The sequence below is a fragment of the Choloepus didactylus genome, chromosome 2, assembly GCF_015220235.1.
Source record: "Choloepus didactylus isolate mChoDid1 chromosome 2, mChoDid1.pri, whole genome shotgun sequence".
NCBI lineage: Eukaryota > Metazoa > Chordata > Mammalia > Pilosa > Megalonychidae > Choloepus > Choloepus didactylus.
Genome location: NC_051308.1, coordinates 76,529,944 through 76,549,503, shown reverse-complemented (window position 1 = coordinate 76,549,503; position 19,560 = coordinate 76,529,944). Strand labels below are relative to the sequence as shown.

Genomic DNA, 19,560 nt, shown 5'->3' with positions numbered 1-19,560 from the left:
TGAACAGTGGGAGGAAAATAAAAGCCCCAGCCCTGGAAGTTCCTAGAGTGAGGTTAATATAAACATCAAGTAATAAGGCAATTATGTAGGATCATGTGGGTAAATATAGGAATAATTCATTATCTGAGACTCGTAAGATATTCAAAGCTCACAGAAAACAGTAGCATATTAATATCACAATAGAACACATTTTATTCCCATTTGTGTCTTATTTTTTATTTGTTCCATTTATCAGTCTGAAACATGAAGCCACCACCTTGAATTATCTGATATACATTACCTTTCATTGAGTGAAACATTTCACCATTCAACTGAGTCTCATTAAAACGTTGCTTTCATCCCGCTCAAAAAATGCACACTCTCCCATTTGCTTACCTATTCAAGTGTACACCCTTCTGACGTTCTTTAAATATTCTTCATGAATTGATTTCAAGCAATGTTTAAAACCATATATGCTGCTGCTCTTTAGGATGAATTATCCTTTCTAATCTCCTCATTATTTAAAACAAAAAGCTAAATTCCACCCCCATGCCATGCTGTTTCCTTCTTCTCTCTCCTGTATGCCCATATAATAGTACTCATTTTTGAAGATCCGGTTCAAGTCATGTCTCTTCCATGAACCCTTTCATACTCTATCTTTATTGACACTGTAGACCAGTAAAAAGAGAAACATTCTGGGTCAATTCCATAAAACTCCTTTTACATTCTTTCTAAGGAATCCACTTGAGTAGCTACCATCCATATCAATACTGTTAACATCTCCCTCCTTCTTGAAACTCCTTCTTTGGTTCCCAAGAAACATTTTCTTTTAATTTTCTTCCTACCTCAGTGACCAGTTCATAGAATCATTTATCATTTGTCTTCTGTCTGTCCCTTAAATATTTGTTCCACTGGTTTCTGTATTTGGTCCTGTTTCTCTTTAATTGTAGACTCTCTTCTGAGACAATCTTATCCATCCAAGAATGATTCAGGAACGTCTATTTCTAACCCATATCTCAATTTTGAACTCCAAATCTGAATATTCAGCTGCTTTTAGACATTTCTACCTGGATGTTCCACAGATACCTCAAGCTTAGCAGTCCAAAATGGATGTACATCATCATTCTCACTCCCTCCCACCAAACCTTTCTATGTTCTGTTGAATTGCCCAAACCATGACTGGATTGCACAAATCAAAATCCAGTAGTCATCTATACCTCCCCTTACACCATACCATTCAGTGACAAAGTATTGTCATTCCTGCTTTCTTAACAATTCTTGAATGACTTTCTTTTTCTCTCCATTTCCAGTAACACGCATTTGTTTGATCTAGTAAGTTACTGTGGTTTATGCTACATATTACCACACATTTACCTGTACTATAACACAGATAAATAATAATTTACGTGTCTCTCTTATCAATGAACTGTTGAGCTCCTTGAGAGTAGATAGTATATCTGTTATCTCTGTGCCCTCAGCATCTAGCACAATGCCTGGCAAAAAGTAGGCTTTCAATACATGTTTATTGAACAGATGAATGAAAGAATGATGACTCTGTACCTTAAAAAATGATCAAAGGGAAAAAAGTGCATGTTCATCCCATAAACTAAAGAAAATAACAATAGAGCTATGAAAATTCTGTCAATGGCAATTATAATATTAGTGGTTGGAAAGCTATGGTATTTTTTTTTTTTTTTTTTTTTTTGGCTGGGTGTACTTTATTGATGGTACATGACAGAGTAGGGCTCTCAGTCCCTCCCCTTCCTTGGGGGGTCTGGGATGGAAGCTGTGGAGGATGGGCGACGCTTGGTGTCAGGATGGATTTGGGGCCAGGACTCCCCAGCAGCTGACGGCCTCTCTCCCTCTCATGCTGTTGCTGGGGCTGGTGGTCCAGGGGCTCTTACTCCTTGGAGGCCATGTAGACTATAAGGTCCACCACTCTGTTGCTGTAGCCAAATTCATTGTCATACCAGGAAATGAGCTTGACGAAGTGGTCATTGAGGGCAATGCCAGCCCCAGCATCAAAAGTGGAAGAGTGCGAGTCACTGTTAAAGTCGCAGGAGACAACCTGGTCTTCAGTGTAGCCCAGGATGCCCTTCAGGGGGCCCTCTGATGCCTGCTTCACCACCTTCTTGATGTCATCGTATTTGGCCGCTTTCTCCAGCCGGCAGGTCAGATCCACGATGGACACGTTGGGGGTGGGGACACGGAAGGCCATGCCAGTGAGCTTCCCATTCAGCTCCGGGATGACCTTGCCCACCGCCTTGGCAGCGCCGGTGGAAGCAGGGATGATGTTCTGGGCAGCCCCACGGCCGTCACGCCACATTTTCCCAGAGGGGCCATCCACAGTCTTCTGGGTGGCAGTGATGGCGTGGACAGTGGTCATGAGTCCCTCCACGATGCCAAAGTTGTCATGGATGACCTTGGCCAGGGGTGCCAGGCAGTTGGTGGTACAGGAAGCATTGCTGACGATCTTGAGGGACGTGTCATACTTCTCATGGTTCACACCCATCACAAACATGGGGGCATCGGCCGAAGGGGCAGAGATGATGACTCTCTTGGCACCACCCTTCAAGTGAGCCCCAGCCTTCTCCATGGTTGTGAAGACACCAGTGGACTCCACAACATACTCAGCACCAGCATCACCCCATTTGATGTTGGTGGGATCTCGCTCCTGGAAAATAGTAATTGGACTCCCATTGATGACAAGCTTCCCGTTCTCAGCCTTGACGGTGCCTTTGAATTTGCCATGGGTGGAATCATACTGGAACATGTAGACCATGTAGTTGAGGTCAATGAAGGGGTCATTGATGGCCACAACCTGCACTTTGCCGGACAGTATAGCAGCCCTGGTGACCAGGCGCCCAATACGGCCAAATCCGTTTATGCCGACCTTCACCATCGTGTCTCAGAGATGCGGCTGGTACTGCACAAAAAGATGCGGCTGTCTGGCTAGCGGGCAGGAGCAGAGAGCCGAAAGCTATGGTATTTTATAAAAAGTAGCCTATTTTTTTTTCAAAATAATGTTACCACATAATGTACAGTAAAATTTTACCATAATACAGGGTAAAATATTGATATAGCTGCACAAAATCTAAATGTGCTTCTTTCCATAGGTTCTCCTATTATAACTCTTGAGCCAGTGGAAACTGTTATTAATGCTGGTGGCAAAGTCATATTGAATTGTCAGGCAACTGGAGAGCCTCGTCCAACCATTACATGGTCCCGTCAAGGGCAACCCATTCCTTGGGATAACAGAGTTAATGTGTTGTCCAACAATTCATTTTATATTGCTGCTGCTCATCAAGAAGATACCTCTGAATATGAATGTGTTGCTCGAAATTTGATGGGTTCTGTCCTTGTCAGAGTGCCTGTCACAGTCCAGGGTGAGTGTGCTCAACGGGATATGCATATTAAATAGCACCTGGGGAAACCCAAATCATAAAAATGATTAAGTATTTTAGTCTAAGTCTCCTTTGCCATGATGATATTTCTAGGTTATGGGCCTAGGACAAAAGCACATCACAATTTACAAACCAAAGAGAATAAAGCAATACAGAATGGAGCCGTAAAATGCTAAGTTAATAGTTCAAATTCCCAGACTGAAATTTTGATATAAAATTAAGTCAAATTCATCCTCAGAAATCAAGTAATATATTTTGCATGAAAGAATGATTTATATGCAAAATGTAGACATTATATTAACTTCTTGGTCTCTGTGTCCCATGTCCAAGGGAATCAGGATTGAAGCTGGGAAGAAACTCTAGTTAACATTGGAAGTTCTCTCACTCAGATTTTAATTTTACCTTAAAGGAGAGCTGATTCCATAAGCAATTTCTCAGCAATTACAGATTCAGCTCTAGATCCAGTGCATATTTTAAATGAAATCTGATTTACAAATTTTCACTTACAAAAACCTGAGACAGAGTACAATGTTGTATTTGCAGTTCATGGTGGATTTTCCCCCTGGTCTGCATGGAGGTCCTGCAGTGCCACCTGTGGAAAAGGCATCCAAAAGAGGAGTCGTCTCTGCAACAACCCCCTTCCAGCCAATGGTGGGAAGTTTTGCCAAGGGTCAGATTCAGAAGTGAAAAACTGTCAAAATAAGCCATGTCCAGGTACATCTGTTCACTCAACTTATAGGCATGTGCTTGATAGATTTTCATTTCTGGTCCCTAACTGTGGTTTGCCTCAATGTTAGTACTTTCAACTGAATTATATCTGATGATGTAACTGTTCACCTTTGTATAGTGGATGGTAGCTGGTCAGAATGGAGTCCTTGGGAAGAATGCACAAGGAGCTGTGGACATGGCAATCGAACCAGGACCAGAACTTGCAATAATCCAACAGCTCAACATGGTGGGCAGCCTTGTGAAGGGAGTGCTGTGGAAATAATCATGTGCAACATTAGACCTTGCCCAGGTGAGAATCCATGAATAGTATTAGGATAAGCAAAACTTTTGTATGTTTAACTCCTATAGAGGGGTTTCAATTACCTTTTCTTTTTTGCTGTGAAAAGATATTGTAGCCTCTACTCTTGAATATATTCATTTTCTGTGTTCTTAGTTCTATCTCATAGATAAATTTATGGAGACATAACATTATCCACATTAACTAAAATTCACTAGTCAAGATATTAGGTATCCAGATTTAACTGAACATTATAACAGGCTCCAAACTGTGGTGTATCTTTAACCAGGTAGAGAATGCATAAGTCTTCACAGAATCATAGGCAGTAAAGGGGACCTTAGGTAACACCTAATCTGGTTTTCAGGTGAGAAAAATGAAGCCTAGAGCGGTTAGGATTTCCTCAGGAACACAAAACTGGTGAGGGTTGAAATAATAACAGCCACCATTCACTAAACACCCATCATAGGCTTAGGGTCATCTAGGTGCTTTATACAAATGTTCTTAATGACATTGTAAAACTATGTTAAGGCTCTTTCAGATGAGTGACAAACATCAAACTTTAGCTTCAGTAGAAAATTCTACCTTCAGAACAATTGGATTCAAGGATTTGGCCAGTGTTTTTCCTAGCATGTTTTCTATCTCTCCTCTCAACTTTCCTCTCTTTGGCTTTATTTTCTACTAAACTCTCTCCATGTGGTGGAAAAAGTGACTGCTGGCAGTTTCTGGCTCACAGGGGCCATAGAGTGAGGCCTCAGAGCAGAAGAGATTCTGTTGCTCTCAGCACTCATATTAACCCCTGAGAAAGAAAACTCTTCTGCTCTGCTTGCATCACATGCCCATCCCTGGACTCAGCTGTGTCCAGGAGGTTACTCTGATAGCCAGCCTGGGCCACTTGCCTACCTTGTGACAAGAGGGTCAGGGCTCCTTGTTTGGCAGCCTGAAAGGGATCGTATGGAACACAGGAAGGACTGTTCATTCATTCATTCATTCATTCATCCAACAAGTATTTGTTGAGTATGTACTCTGTACTGAAGTCACTGTTCTATGTACTAAGTTTAGAATGATAAATAAAACAGACATTAGCTTTAAGATACTGATAAATATACTGAACAAATTCATTGAGTTGAAGAGATGGAGCACAACTGGGAGAAACACCTTAGCTAGGATGATAAAAGGGATGTGAACAGGCTGAAAAAGAACAGTTATGCACTACGTTGGATATTGTATCCTATTGTACATATCAGGAAACTAAAATTTAGAAAATATACTTCTAAATTTAGATCCTTGATTCACTAAATTTAGATCCTTGATTCACTTTAAAAGTGAATCAAGGATCTAAATTCAGGTTGATCTGATCCCCAAGTTCTTTTAGATCTCGGGAATCTTGATGTATAGTTCAGAACTTCCATTATGTTACAAAAACAAAATACTGCTATGAAATCATGAAGGAAATAAAAGCCAAAATTATTTTTTGATCATTAGGAATTAGAAAGGTAATATTATAATATTTGAGCATAAAAATAGTCAGAAATAACTGGTTAAAGCAATTTTTATACAAATTGTCAGCTATGGTATCTATATAATTAAAAACTGAATGATATTAGTAAATGTCCTAAAATAAGTCAGTTTTTTCCTTTACATTAACTATTGGTTTACTGTTTATTTGCTAACTATTGTTTTGCTGACTATTTTATTGGCTTACTCTTGTTTCTTTTTACTGTCTTTGGTTATTCCCCCAAGCCCCTAAATTGATTGAGTTTAGCAGTTACTTTGACATAATGTCAGTGATGTCCCTGAGCCAACCAATAATAGCCTATTGTGCATCTCTCTTCCCAACTGAGTGTTTTGTGAATCATACTGGTTAAGCTAGATATCAACCATGGGGAGCGCATTTACACCAAGGAAACCAGTAGCTACTACAAATCAAAGACTGTTTTTTTTTCCCCCCAAAGAGCTGGTTGTTAAACATTTATTAGCACACCATTGCAAGCTGGTTGGAGGTAGTCTTTCTCTTCCATGTTAGAATCATAGAGAGAGAAGAGATTTTTTTTTTTTTTTTTACCACTAATTTGTTTTTATATAATGTCTGGAAAAGTTGCAAGAATCATACAAATAACTCCTATATACTTATATACTTTTACCCAGATTCACCAATTGTGTATATTCCCTAAAACAAGGACATTTTCTTACATAAACACAACAGAATTATCAAAATCAGGAAATTTTACTGACACAATACTATTATCTAATCTCATTTTCTAATTCAAAGTCTATATTCAAATTTTGTCAATTGTCCTTTAGGACTACCCCTCCCCCCCCGCCCTCCCCGCCCCCACACACAGTCTAAGATCTATTCCAGGATTACTCATTGCATTTATTTGTCATGTCTCTTTAGTCTCTTTTAATCTGGAACAGTTTCTCAGTCTTTGTCTTTCATAATTTTGACATTTTTGAAGTATACAAGCCAATTATTTTGTAGGATATTTTTCAATTTGGGTTTACTGATATTTGATTATGATTAGATTCAGGTTTTGCATTTTGGCAGGAATACCACAGAAATGATTTTGTGTCCTTCTCAAAGTGCATTATATCAGAAGGCACATGATGTCAATTTGTTCCAGACTGGTGATGTTAATTTTGAACACTTGTTTAAGCTGGTGTCTGCCCCTGTTTAATTACTATTTTGACCTTTGTAATTAATGGATATTTTGGAGGGCTACTTTGAGACTAGATAAACATCTCGCTTTGCAGCAAACTTTCACACACTAGTTTTAGCATCCATTTATGATTCTTGCCTGAAACAGTATTATTATGATCTGTGCAAGTTACTTATTTTCTAATTTCATTATCCTTTCTACATTTATTATTGGCTTTTTCTTTGTAAAAAAGAGCTTTCCCTTTATTATGTCTTTATTGTTTTATTTATATCATTAAGGACTCAGTGTCACTTAATTTGATGATTTATAATCCATTACTATTATTATTACTATGATGCTCAAATTGTCACTGATTTAGTTAGTGGAGGCCTCTTTGGGCTAGCTCCAGTGCCCTCTTGACATATCCCTAAGATTTTTTGAGTATTTCCTCACGTTTTGGTACAAATAGATATTTCAGTTTCTTGTACTTCCTCTGCCTCGGCCCTGGGATCCATCATTCCTAAAAGGAGTCTTTGATCTTTTTAAAGAATGGAATTTAGAAAATAAGATCTGGGTGCCTTGGCTCCCTCCGCAGACAGAGCTAGGAGAGTACAAACACATACACACATGTTCTTATATCTACCTATCAAAAGAGGGGATGGGGGGAAATACGGTTGATTCCCATTATTCATGGTAGTTATGTTCCATAAAGTCACCACAAACACTAAATTGGTGAACACTGAACCATTGCTCCTAGGGGAAATACAGGGTTAGGTTCCTTCAAGCCTGTGGTCACAACTGTTTTGTCATCGGATCAACACATAAGCTGGTTTTGTGTGTGCTTCTGCTTAAAGAAACCTTATGTAATATATATTGTTGATCCATTAACATTGAATTCACAGCCAACAGCTATAATTCATGTCTGAACAAAGCTTATCTAACAAGTATTTTCTCTGTAAGGTACATCATAGCCTTCTTGAGCTTAGAAATACTAGACAGCACTTGAGGACTATGCCTGGAGGCCATTTTTAACAATGAAAACACCAGTAAAAAGCACAAAAATGTGAAAAACATGGTAGTAAGTATACCTTGCAAAGGACACTTATTTACAATATGAGAACTGAAACAAGAATGCAGAGCATCACCTTGTTCAACCTTAGCTGGGAATGTGCACATTGGCGAACCCAAGTTTTGTGCCTCTCTGCCCATGTCCCCAAATGATCCATAAGTGATTTTGGGGTTACAAACAAATTTTAGCAATTAGGCACATTCACAAATATGGAATTCATGAGTAATGAGGAGTGACTGTGTGTAAGGTATATTAAAAACCACTGGTTAGAAGATATTTTTTTAAACTACCAGTCCTCCAAAAAATTGGTATCTTCTGAGGAGACCCATCTTGCTACCATTTGAAAGTCATTGTCCTAAGAAAATATATATTGTTACAGATTACTTAAAGAAAGAGCATTTTAAAAGTCTCTCTCTGAAAACTGTTGAGAATGTTGAATGAAGAATGGCCATAATAGCTCACAGCTCGTATTTGGTAGCTCTTGCTATGTGTCCTACACCGTTCCAAGCACTTTACATCTGTAAACTCATCCATTCCTCACCCTAGCCCTAATAAGGTAGGTTCTTTGTGACCTGCATTTTATAAATGATGAAACTAGGCCCACAGAGGCCAAGTAGCTTGTGCAGGATTGCAAAGCTAGTAAGAGCAGAGCAGCTGTTCAGACCCAGGGCATCTGCTCCCTAGTACCTGCTGTGGCTGAGCACCTGCATCATGCTCTACTGCCTTTCAACAACCAGAAGTGCAAACCAGTGTATCGACAAGTACATTTGATTATGTTTTGCATTTTTCTCATATACTAATTCCCCTGTAGTCATTTTCTTTTGTATTGTTAGATATCATGGTATTTTATGTTTTCTCTGGTTTATATTTTCTTCCTTTTTTTCTTATTATTCCATGCATATAAAAGAAACATTTAAATTCTCTACTCACATTTTGTGCCATTAAACTCAATTCTGATTAGGATTTTCTGGACTGATTTTTTTTTATCTTCAGTTGAAAATTTCTGTTTATGTTTAGGAGAAACTTCACAAGACATTAAATGAATAAGTGTTACCCAGTTGCAATCCTCCAATAAAACATGCATCTATAGTATATGCCTTAATAATGTAAGAGGTTTGGGCTTTTACAAACCATCAGCCTTGAAAATAGAACATATTAACACAATTTGAAAGACAGAATTTTTGAAATCATACAGAGCAGCAGTATTCTGAATCAATGCAGAGTAGCTCTGAGCAGTATCTACCATATATTTAAAGGTTTTTTTCTTTCCTTTTAGGTTTAATCAAATACTTGTTAGTGTAACTTCTTGTCTGCTAAAGTAGATTTGGGTGACTGTGCTTGCTTGTGTCTACAAAGTACAGGGATATTTAGTTAACTCAATCAGAAATCAATTCATTAAAAGAAAATGCAAGATGCATTTTAAAATATTTTCTAAACAAAGCAGACAAGTGATGATTTCATTACTTGGTCTTCAACTTATTTAAGGGGCATCTTAGAGGTTATATTAAGAGAATATTTAGACAGGGATCTTGAGGCTCCAGTTTTGGTTCATATCTTCGTTAAACCTGGTAAACAAAAAGATATGCTTTATGAATCCATATCCAGAATGTTCCCTTAAAATGAAAATATGACTTGATACTGACTTACACATAAGAGAAAGCATAATGTTGATTCTCAGCCCATGGGCCTGGTAGGAAACACAAGGTTGTTCCAGTCTTGTGGTCAGATGGTGTAATGTGTTACTTACCAAAGGAACGCTTTGATCTCACTCCTTGGAAACTGCTAGTCAGTGCTTTCTGTTGTTTAGGAAGCAGGTGAGTGTGTTATTCAGGATTCAAAATCATGAACATTATGTAATGGAGAAAAATTTTCTAAGAGTTTCAACCACAAATCATCATGTTTTGAAAAACCAAGTACATATTTAAACATGAAGTTGAATCTGGGATCCAAGTTATCATTGTGGAAATATCTGTGTTGTCCATAATCATATCTAAGAGTATACAGCATCACTCCTAGATTCTGCCATTTTCTCCTGAGTACAAAAATACTTAGCTGAAGTTTAAACATGCAGACTGTGTCTACATATGCTAGTTTGATTACATTTAATTCCAAAAGAATAACCACTTTGGATAATTTTAAGCATTTATTTTGGCATTAGGTAGCTTTCTCAATTTATCTATAGCACATATTCCCATGCAAACATAACCAGAAGGGGAAAGGAAGAACATGATATATGTTTCCTTTGGTACAATTTCAATTTTTTTTAGATTCTGGACTAATTTAACTCATTACTGAGTTGATTTATTTGTGTAATTTTGTTTGCTTTTTAAACAAACATGGTTCTGTGACTTGAAACTCTGTCTCTCGGGGTGTTTGTAGTTCATGGAGCATGGAACGCTTGGCAGCCTTGGGACACATGCAGCAAAAGCTGTGGGAAAGGTACCCAGACAAGAACACGGCTATGCAATAACCCACCACCATCCTTTGACGGGTCCTACTGTGCTGGAGCAGAAACACAGATGCAAGTTTGCAGTGAAAGACACTGTCCAGGTACAAGAAAACACAGTGGTTAAAGATTTAATAAATTTAATAAATTTGCATCTATCTCTTATGTAAGTAGTATGTCAATGAGAATCTATTCCATTCTGAGTATTCCCCACACTCCCTAGCAATAACCAGAGTTTAAGCTGATCCTGTTTAAGTGGTAACCACGCACCTATGTTTTACCCAATGTCAGTTGATGGCAAGTGGGCGACTTGGTCCAGCTGGAGCACCTGTGCTGTGTCCTGCGGAGGAGGTGCCAGACGGAGAACGAGGGACTGCTCGGACCCAGCACCCCAGGATGGAGGAAGCAGATGTGAAGGGACTGATGTCCAGAGTGATTTTTGCAATAATGATCCTTGTCCAAGTGAGTGCTGGAAATAGGGAGTCACCATTACACTTCCTTTAAGTTTCATTAAGGTCTTAAATCCTTACATTTGTGTTGTTCTGTTACTTGGTTCTTCTACCTTTGGTTTAGGATATGAAAACATTGTATGGTTTCTGCCGTGTCTATGTAATACAATAGATGTCATTGACTTACATGGGCAGGAACTTGTGTCCTATTTCATTTTCTTTATGTGGGACCAGCTGCAAAGTGCAAGGATGAGGACAATATTATATGCAAACTGTTGGTGATGTTGATGATCACTTTATGGAGGAATGTAGTCAGCTCTTTGCATTAATTCAGTCTCCAAGCTAGAGTTTTAGGCTCTAGCAGCAATTTGCTATCTGGAAATCTGAGTTTTACTGTATTCTGAATGTTAGAGCCATAGCTCATCAAGGGCAGAGACCCTGTTTCGTTGATACCCTCCAACTCTGGGAATACTTTAAGACTCAATAACTGCATGTTAAATGAAATTGCACAATCACTGGAATGTACGTCCAGTTTCTAGTCAAAACAAAAGCTAAATCATCAGCCTTTGAAAGTTGCCTATCTATAGATTTGAATGTTTCTTTTCAGTTCCTGGGAAGAATTTCCCTTACCTTTTGGATGAATGTCATTGTTTAACACGTCTCATTTATAGGGCTCCATTTCTTGTTAAATGATTCTGTATTTGTAGCTCATGGTAACTGGAGTCCCTGGAGTGGCTGGGAAATGTGCAGCCGGACGTGTAATGGAGGGCAGATGCGGCGGCACCGCACATGCGACAACCCGCGTCCCTCCAGTGGAGGAAGAGCTTGTGTGGGGCCTGACTCTCAGATCCAGAGGTGCAACACCGACACGTGTCCCGGTGAGCTTTCCCACTCCTGGCAGTAGGACGAGTAACGTATTTCATTTAGTGCTCATTGTAACAATCTATTCTTTCATATCTTAAAGTGAATGTTTTAAACACACAGTCACCCTAAAAGTAGATTTTAAAACCCATCTGTTACCAATTTGTTTCTATTGACCATTCCATTCTTGTTTTCTGACTCCAGTGGATGGAAGTTGGGGAAACTGGCATAGTTGGAGCAGGTGTTCTGCCTCTTGTGGAGGAGGTGAAAAGACTCAGACACGGCTGTGCAACAACCCAGTGCCATCTAAAAGTGGTCGCCCCTGTCCAGGAGATGCTACTCAGGTATCCAGATGCAATATACAAGCATGTCCAGGTAAGGAATTGAATTAGACTTCGGCAGGACCATTGCCACGTTTTGAGCCTTTGTGCAAATTTAAAAAAAAAAAAAAAAGGTCCTACTCTGAGTGCACAAACTACACAATGGTGCCAACTCTAGAAGGAAGAATTAGAAAAAATAATGGGTTTTTCCCGTGGTTGGTGCGGCTCTGTGCCAAGGTTCATGTCTGGGTTTTAGCTTCTGCTTTCACACTTTTAGGCTCCCTTATTTAAAAGGTTTAGTCTGCACAGCCATGAGTGGCAGTCCTGGGATCGAGGGGTAAAAGGTTGAGGCAGTGTGAGGAAAGCCACAGAAAAAAGCTGAGATGCCAGGATAAGGTAAGACTAGGGCAGAGACTGAAAAGTAACAGAAGTATGCAATTGTAGACTGTCCATTAAGATGGGCATATGAAGAACATGCATGTGGAAGGTAGAACAGGATTCAAGGAGAACCACGTTAGTTCAAGGAGAAAGAATAAGAGAAGCAGTCCCCAAGTCATAAACCCCAAGTCATGCAAAGTGGCTTTATATTGCAAGCAACGGAAAAATTCAGAAGAAACAAATTCAGAATTCTGGAGCTCAGACCTTGGAAAGAGTTTGCTGGGATCCCAAGAATTGGTGGATAAGCCAAAGGGTATTTATCTCTGAGGCCAGACTTCTAAGGATTGTAAGAAAAACAACAATAGCAGTTTCACATTGTTGAAGTGTCAGGATAACAAAGGACTTAACAAAGCTTTAAGTTTACTTTAGAAATAAAATGCCCCTGTAAAGTGACAGGACCTATTTGAGAGAGGGGATTACATTAAAAGATTTATAGAATCTAGACAATCTAAAAGTCTGCCAGTCAACTGCTCAATGTCACAACTGATTTCCAAGGGTTTTGAGGCTCTGATAAATAGGCATAGGAACTGCTCTTGTTTCAATCAAGGTATTTTGCAGCTCAGCATCTGGTGTTGCCAGGGCTCTAGTGGCACCCAGCAGAAAATTCAAATAAGAAAAAATCCAATTAGGCAGACAATTTGGGTTACAGAAGTCTGGCAGAAGGTTTCAAGAATCCTAGGCTGAGAGCCCAAACTAGGAGACTTCTGTTGAGCAGGGGGACTTGAGAGGTTCCTCTGTGAGACCTGAGTCAAAATGGGAGGTCAAGCTTGTCAATGATGACCCAGAAAACAAATGAATTTGTGGTCCTTCTACCTACCTTTCCCCCTGCTTGGGACTAAGGGTAAGGACCATATGGTCTCCCAGGTCCTGCTTGGCCATACTGCTTTCCTGCATAATCCTGTACCATGATCCCCATCACTCTTTACGCTCTCTGCTGTTTTGGTTTCTCAGATGTGGCAGGTTATACTCCACCCCACCCCAAAAAAGGATGACACATGATATTTCTATCTAGAAAGGTCTTTCCCATGCCTTCCCTGGTTTAGTTAAGGCCTAAATTTCCATCAGATATCCACTGTATTTTCACATCCTTCTCAGACCTCCCTGAGTAACAGATTTATTGTACATTATCATATTTGAACTTTACAGGTATTTGTGGAATTTTGATTAGGGTCTTTCTCCCCTGTAAGAATAGAAGTTCTATGAAGGCAGTCCTCATGTCTTTTTTTTCTTTCTTTCTTCCTATTGCATCCTCAATACTTGAGGAACAAATTAATGTAGTCCAGAACATGAAGGCTGAATCAACAGGAAAACATGTTTTCTCTCACTAATAATCAAAGTAAATGCAAATTAAAAGGATGAGATACCATACTTACTGATTTTTTCTGAGGTTGAATTCAGTTGTATTTTTTCCCACTATATAATACATGATGACAGTATATGAAACTTCTACTGATTGTTTTTAAATTATCCAATTAGAAGGCATAAATATTGAATATTTATGAATTTCACTGTCAGCTTCTTCCTAATGTTTCCCTCTCATCAAGGATGCTATTCATTAAAAAAAAATTATTTGGTATTACTAACCAACAACTTTGTTGAACAAAAGAAAAGGACATAAAAATATTGTAGAAATAATTATTAAAATTTTATATTGTTTTTCATCATAATTGCACTGTGAAAATATAAAATCCTCAAAATGTTAAGCTTTTCCAATGAATGTTTAATTGCTTTACAGTGAAGGACTAGATAAACCCTCAGACTACTGAGATGAAAATCATCCATAAATCCCCATTTATGTTGAAGTGACCTGTAACAAAGGTTAGGTGCTGGTTTTTCTGGTGACCCCCCCCTTTCCCTCTATGTCCTTACGAAGGACACAATAGGTAAAGGAACTTGGGTGCTGATGCCAAACAAACCTGTGCTCAGATCCTCCCTCCACCACTTACTAGCCATGTAATTATGGAAAAGTCATTTCTTTGAACTTCAGTTTCCTGATCTACAAACTGCAGCTATTTAAAGCTACCCTATACAATTGTTGATGGTAGTGCTTACTATAGTACATGACATGTTCAGTAAACTCATCACTATCGTCATTTCAGCACCATCAGCAAACACGTACTTTACTTTGGCTTAGGGACGGGTTGCTGATTGTATTCTTTGGATTGTGAAATAATACTATGATGCACATAGATTGGAAGGATCGTAGATTTATGTGGGATGATGGGTGCTACATGAAAATAGAATGTTTTGAAAACTTATTTATTCCACACTTAGAGTGATATATCACATGTTATTTTTGATGTTTGAGAAAAGATTTATAGCATCCCTGAATACTGGCCTTCTTTCCTCCCATGTAATGTTGACGGAATTGTTTCCTTATCCAGGAACGGTTTTTCTTCCAATAGGTGGGCCACAGCGAGCCAGAGGAAGTGTTATTGGAAATATTAATGATGTTGAATTTGGAATTGCTTTCCTTAATGCCACAGTAACAGATAGCCCTAACTATGATTCTAAAATAATTCATGCCAAAATTACCAATGTGCCTCGCAGCCTTGGTAAGTCTCTTTGCTTACAAAAGTTATTTAATAAGCCTCTTTTTTGACTTATTCAATCTACTTCATCTTATTTTCACTTAAAGTGTCTGATAGGCTGTTACTACTAAATGATCAGTGGCTATCACAATGGTAGGCCCTTACCATTGGTATTTGTTTTGTTGGGATTCAAGATTAATCCTGATGAATAATATGCTATGAAGACAATAACAATGAACTGTAAATATTTTGCTTTGTTACCTTACGTATCTTTTTTTTCTTTAGGCCCAGCAATGAGAAAAATAGTTTCCATTCTAAATCCCATTTACTGGACAACAGCAAAGGAAATAGGAGAGGCTGTCAATGGCTTTACCCTTACCAATGCAGTCTTCAAAAGAGAAACCCAAGTGGAATTTGCAACTGGTTAGTCTCAGCTTGGCTTAATGTTCTGTTAGTATAAAAATATGACTGCCTTAAATGTTGGTGATTAAGAAAAATATGCTATAGATTCTGCAGAGAATGATTTCAAAGTTTTTGATCTAATCTTATTAGTGATATAGGAACAGTATAATATTTTCCTATAAGCTTATAATGATATAGGGTCTATAAGAGGCCATATGTTTTCAAGCAGTATGGTGATATAGAAAGCTTTTTTCTCTTCTTTTCTATATCTTTTCTCTTTTAGTCCTTAGGGTTTTAAGGGTGAAAGCAGAGCAGGAAAATGAGTCTGTTATTAATTAGTTTTCATCTGTGGTCCCAATATTCAATTATGATATCTTATAGGGATTCCTTACCAAAGAGTCAGAAATAAAACAAATCAAAAGGATTTTTGCTTTTATTCTTAGTCTTAACGAATATGTCTTAGGTACTTTTGGCCCTTACCATGTGTGCATAAAGGTTTTTATAGACCCTCATTTCAAGCCTTTTCAAAGGCGTTCAGCCTCAATAGCTATGATCCCTAAAGAAGAAGGACTGAGGAAGGACATTATCTTTAACCAGCATTTAATCAGCACAGAAGACAAGTGGGTCTTTTCATAGCCATCCACTTACTAAGATGCCCTTTTGCTACTGTTTAAAGAAGGAGAAAGAAGAAAAACCTGTGGCCATACCTTCATAGAGGTTGCCAGTCTATGGGTGAAGCTGTCCGTCCCTTCTCACAGACAATACATTTTTGTAAAACTGCCTTGCTATTGCTTGTGAGTGTAAAATTTGGAATCCTTCACATATTCATATGTTGCATTTTTGCCATATAAAAAGACATTCTCGGAGAAATGAATTCAGAAAGCCTAACGACTTTGGGAGCTATGTGCTAATTTAATCTCTTTATTGTCTATGTTTATTCAAGTTTCAATTAGAATAACATAGCGGAACTGATGTTTAAGGTAAATCAGCTGTGTGCTTACACAAACCATATACTTATTGCTGTTGAAATGAATGCATTATAATTCCCAGGAGAAATCTTGCGAATGACTCATATTGCCCGGGGCTTGGATTCTGATGGCACTTTGCTGCTAGATATCACTGTGAGCGGTCACGTCCTGCAGCTTCAGTCACCTGTTGATGTCACCATAAAGGTAAAATACGAGGATAACTTGCTTTCACCATTTATTGAAGTTGTGGTAAGAGTATGAGTCAAGGAACCATAGAAAGATCCCCGAGAACTTGGGTGGATTTCCTTGAAGATTTTAGGGAATAGACGTCTGAACTACTAAGGTTAGAAATGATTATGTGGTCTTTGTTTAAAAATCTTCAGGGCCAAGGCCCTACAAACTGTCCAGTTGGTTTTATTACCCTGCTGGTCAGGACCAAGATTGTTCCTATATTGAGTTAAGCCACTTGTTTAATTTTCTACAGACAGAGAATAATAACACTTATACAAAACTTTCTGTATATCATTCATAAAAGTATTTCCAAAATTAAAGAAAGATAATAATTACCCTTTCACATCTTTTCATTATTCTCACCATGCTACCTTGAATCCCTTATAGAACTATATTTACAGCAGCAATCTGTGAAACTAATGTAATTATAATAAAAATGTTCAAACTTCAAGTTGTTTCCTGAACACTACTCTATAATCACAATTTATTTGAAACTATATAATTTTAGTCCCTGAAAAATTTTCTTCTCATTCGGCATCTCATAGTATTCTCAAGAAAAAAAAAAATAGTATAAGCCATGCTGTTATTCAAATCTATATTGTCCTCTTTAGGATTACACAGAGGACTACATTCAAACAGGTCCTGGGCAGCTGCATGCCTACTCAACACGGCTTTTCACCGTCGACGGCCTCAGCATCCCGTACACATGGAACCACACTGTTTTCTATGATCGGGCCCGAGGAAAAATGCCTTTCTTGGTAGAAACACTCCATGCATCCTCTGTGGAATCTGACTACAACCAGTTGAAAGAGACTTTGGATTTTAAAATCCATTCTTCAATTTCCAAAGGTAATTCTTACAAGAAAATCCCTATCTTTATGTCATAATACCCTTCTAAATGAGTAAAAAGAAGTGCATTGATGCCACTAAAAATAAAGACATTAATACATAGGCCTAACAGGGTGGTATCGGGGGTTTTTATGCATGTTGTCCATATTCTGTGATAGGTAAAACCTTGTGGTATAAGCCAATCTAATTAAAGTCCTGTTACATTTAATTTACTAATATCCCTCTCGTACAACATAGTGGAGTTGTTATTGTTCTATTCTGTATATGCAGGAAGAGGTAAAGTATATAATCTGCCAGCACAATTTTTCTTTGGGTAAGAAAGTCCAATTGTTATAATTCTGAAGTTTATAGTTGTCAAGGAATTTTTAACATTCCTAAAACGTAATGTAAAGGTAAGTATTAAACTTTAGTCAAAAAATATTTCCTATTTTAAAAGATTCTTTTACACATTGTGCAGCAGTAATCAGGATTCCAACTGTCATTTCTTGTTCCTGGAAATTATCATTTTTGAACTGTTTTCCATTTTCCAAACATAGCTCTGCAACCATTGATCTCAGCATGGCTCTATGCTGTGGGGTTCTTTGATGTATTTGTCCCCCAGGATTTCCTTTTCAGTCATAAAAGGCACCACGGCAATTTGCATTCCATATTCTGTGGGGCTTTGGTGCTGGGACAGTAGTTAAATCACAGACACTAAATGTTTGCATGCCTTTAGCTCAGTACTCTAGGATCCCATGAGTTAACTTAAAATGATTCACATTGACCTTGTTGTTTAGGCATGTGCTGGTTTACCCAAAACAGACCCAAGAAGATTTTAAACAGGACCGTTTTCTTTTATGCTCAGCAGATAAATGAAAAGTTCATTTTCACCGTTTACTCTTGCTTTCATCAATTGTGCATTTAACTATTTTCTTCTTCAGATCTATCAGAACTGCTTCATCAAATTTGAGTTCATACTATTTTGGGAATATGCAGTCACATTTTTTGAGATGAAGCTTTGTAGCTACTACCTCATTCTACCATTGTCATTCATATTCACATCTCTTGCATGAGAAGAATAGAGTTACCAGAATGAAGAGTTATGTTTCCTCTTTACCAGTTTTGTCCAGTTTTAAAATTTAATCTTCAGTTCTATGTTTTCCAGTACTCCATCCAATTCAAAAAGATAACTACATTTAAGACATTGGTGGAAAATGAATTCATACCATCTGGAACTAGAGGAATTAAAATTAGTTTTGAAGTCACTTATACTTTCTACCCAATCATGTAAATCCTGAAAACCTGCAACTGCTTAAAGGTCTTTGTGGCATCTGTAAGGGTGTTGTTAGGGGACTTGGGTCTCACAATATAGGGAAATGCTCTATAGGGCCCCTTGCTACCCTTACAAACTATGATTCTATGAATTACTTCTGATAAATGTGCTCATTTGTTGTTGACCGTTCTTGTGAACTTCAGTTACGTACCTGCAGTTATCAGTGAGTGGCCACCAGGGGGCAAGCTTGCACTCTTGGTAGCTTAAACAGCATGTTCTTTCTCTTTCAATGTGTTGAGTTTTGTTTAGAGCTATGGTTACGTGCATTAGAATCATCTAGAAAGCTTGATGACAGTTGAGATTTCTGGACCCAGAGATTTTGGTTTAGCAAGTTGTAGGACCTAGGAATCTGTATCTGAACACAGCTCCTAGCTGATTCTAATGTAGCTGGTCTGCACACAGTCTTTTGGAAACTACTAGTCAAGACAAAGCAATTCACAACCATAAATTTATTTCATTAAAAAATTTAAACCTTTAAATTCAAATGTGTACTTTTAAAATATAATGATAAAATATTTTATATTTTAAAAATTAATCAAAAGAGGATATCAGAAACCATAAAAGAGAAGATAAATAAATTTAGCAGCAAATCAATTTAAAATATTCTTCATGGGAAGAATGAAAACATAAAAATGAGAGGATAAAATATGCCCCAAGAA

General features: G+C 38.0%; 2 protein-coding genes across 2 annotated transcripts in view; one reads left to right on the top strand and one right to left on the bottom strand.

Annotated features, from left to right (window-relative positions):
• HMCN1 (hemicentin 1) overlaps window positions 1-19,560 on the top strand; it is a 511,472-nt gene that overhangs the window by 465,496 nt on the left and 26,416 nt on the right. The window contains exons 87-97 of the mRNA XM_037825157.1: window positions 3,096-3,365; window positions 3,927-4,097; window positions 4,231-4,401; window positions 10,474-10,644; window positions 10,832-11,002; window positions 11,697-11,867; window positions 12,055-12,225; window positions 15,014-15,163; window positions 15,425-15,562; window positions 16,592-16,713; window positions 17,352-17,589. Of these exons, the coding sequence (XP_037681085.1) occupies window positions 3,096-3,365; window positions 3,927-4,097; window positions 4,231-4,401; window positions 10,474-10,644; window positions 10,832-11,002; window positions 11,697-11,867; window positions 12,055-12,225; window positions 15,014-15,163; window positions 15,425-15,562; window positions 16,592-16,713; window positions 17,352-17,589 (1,944 nt within the window). The remainder of the gene's footprint in view (window positions 1-3,095; window positions 3,366-3,926; window positions 4,098-4,230; window positions 4,402-10,473; window positions 10,645-10,831; window positions 11,003-11,696; window positions 11,868-12,054; window positions 12,226-15,013; window positions 15,164-15,424; window positions 15,563-16,591; window positions 16,714-17,351; window positions 17,590-19,560) is intronic.
• Window positions 1,729-2,947, bottom strand: LOC119526217 (glyceraldehyde-3-phosphate dehydrogenase-like). The gene has a single exon (XM_037825159.1). The coding sequence runs from the start codon at window positions 2,879-2,881 to the stop codon at window positions 1,880-1,882; it is 1,002 nt and encodes a 333-aa protein (XP_037681087.1). The 5' UTR covers window positions 2,882-2,947; the 3' UTR covers window positions 1,729-1,879.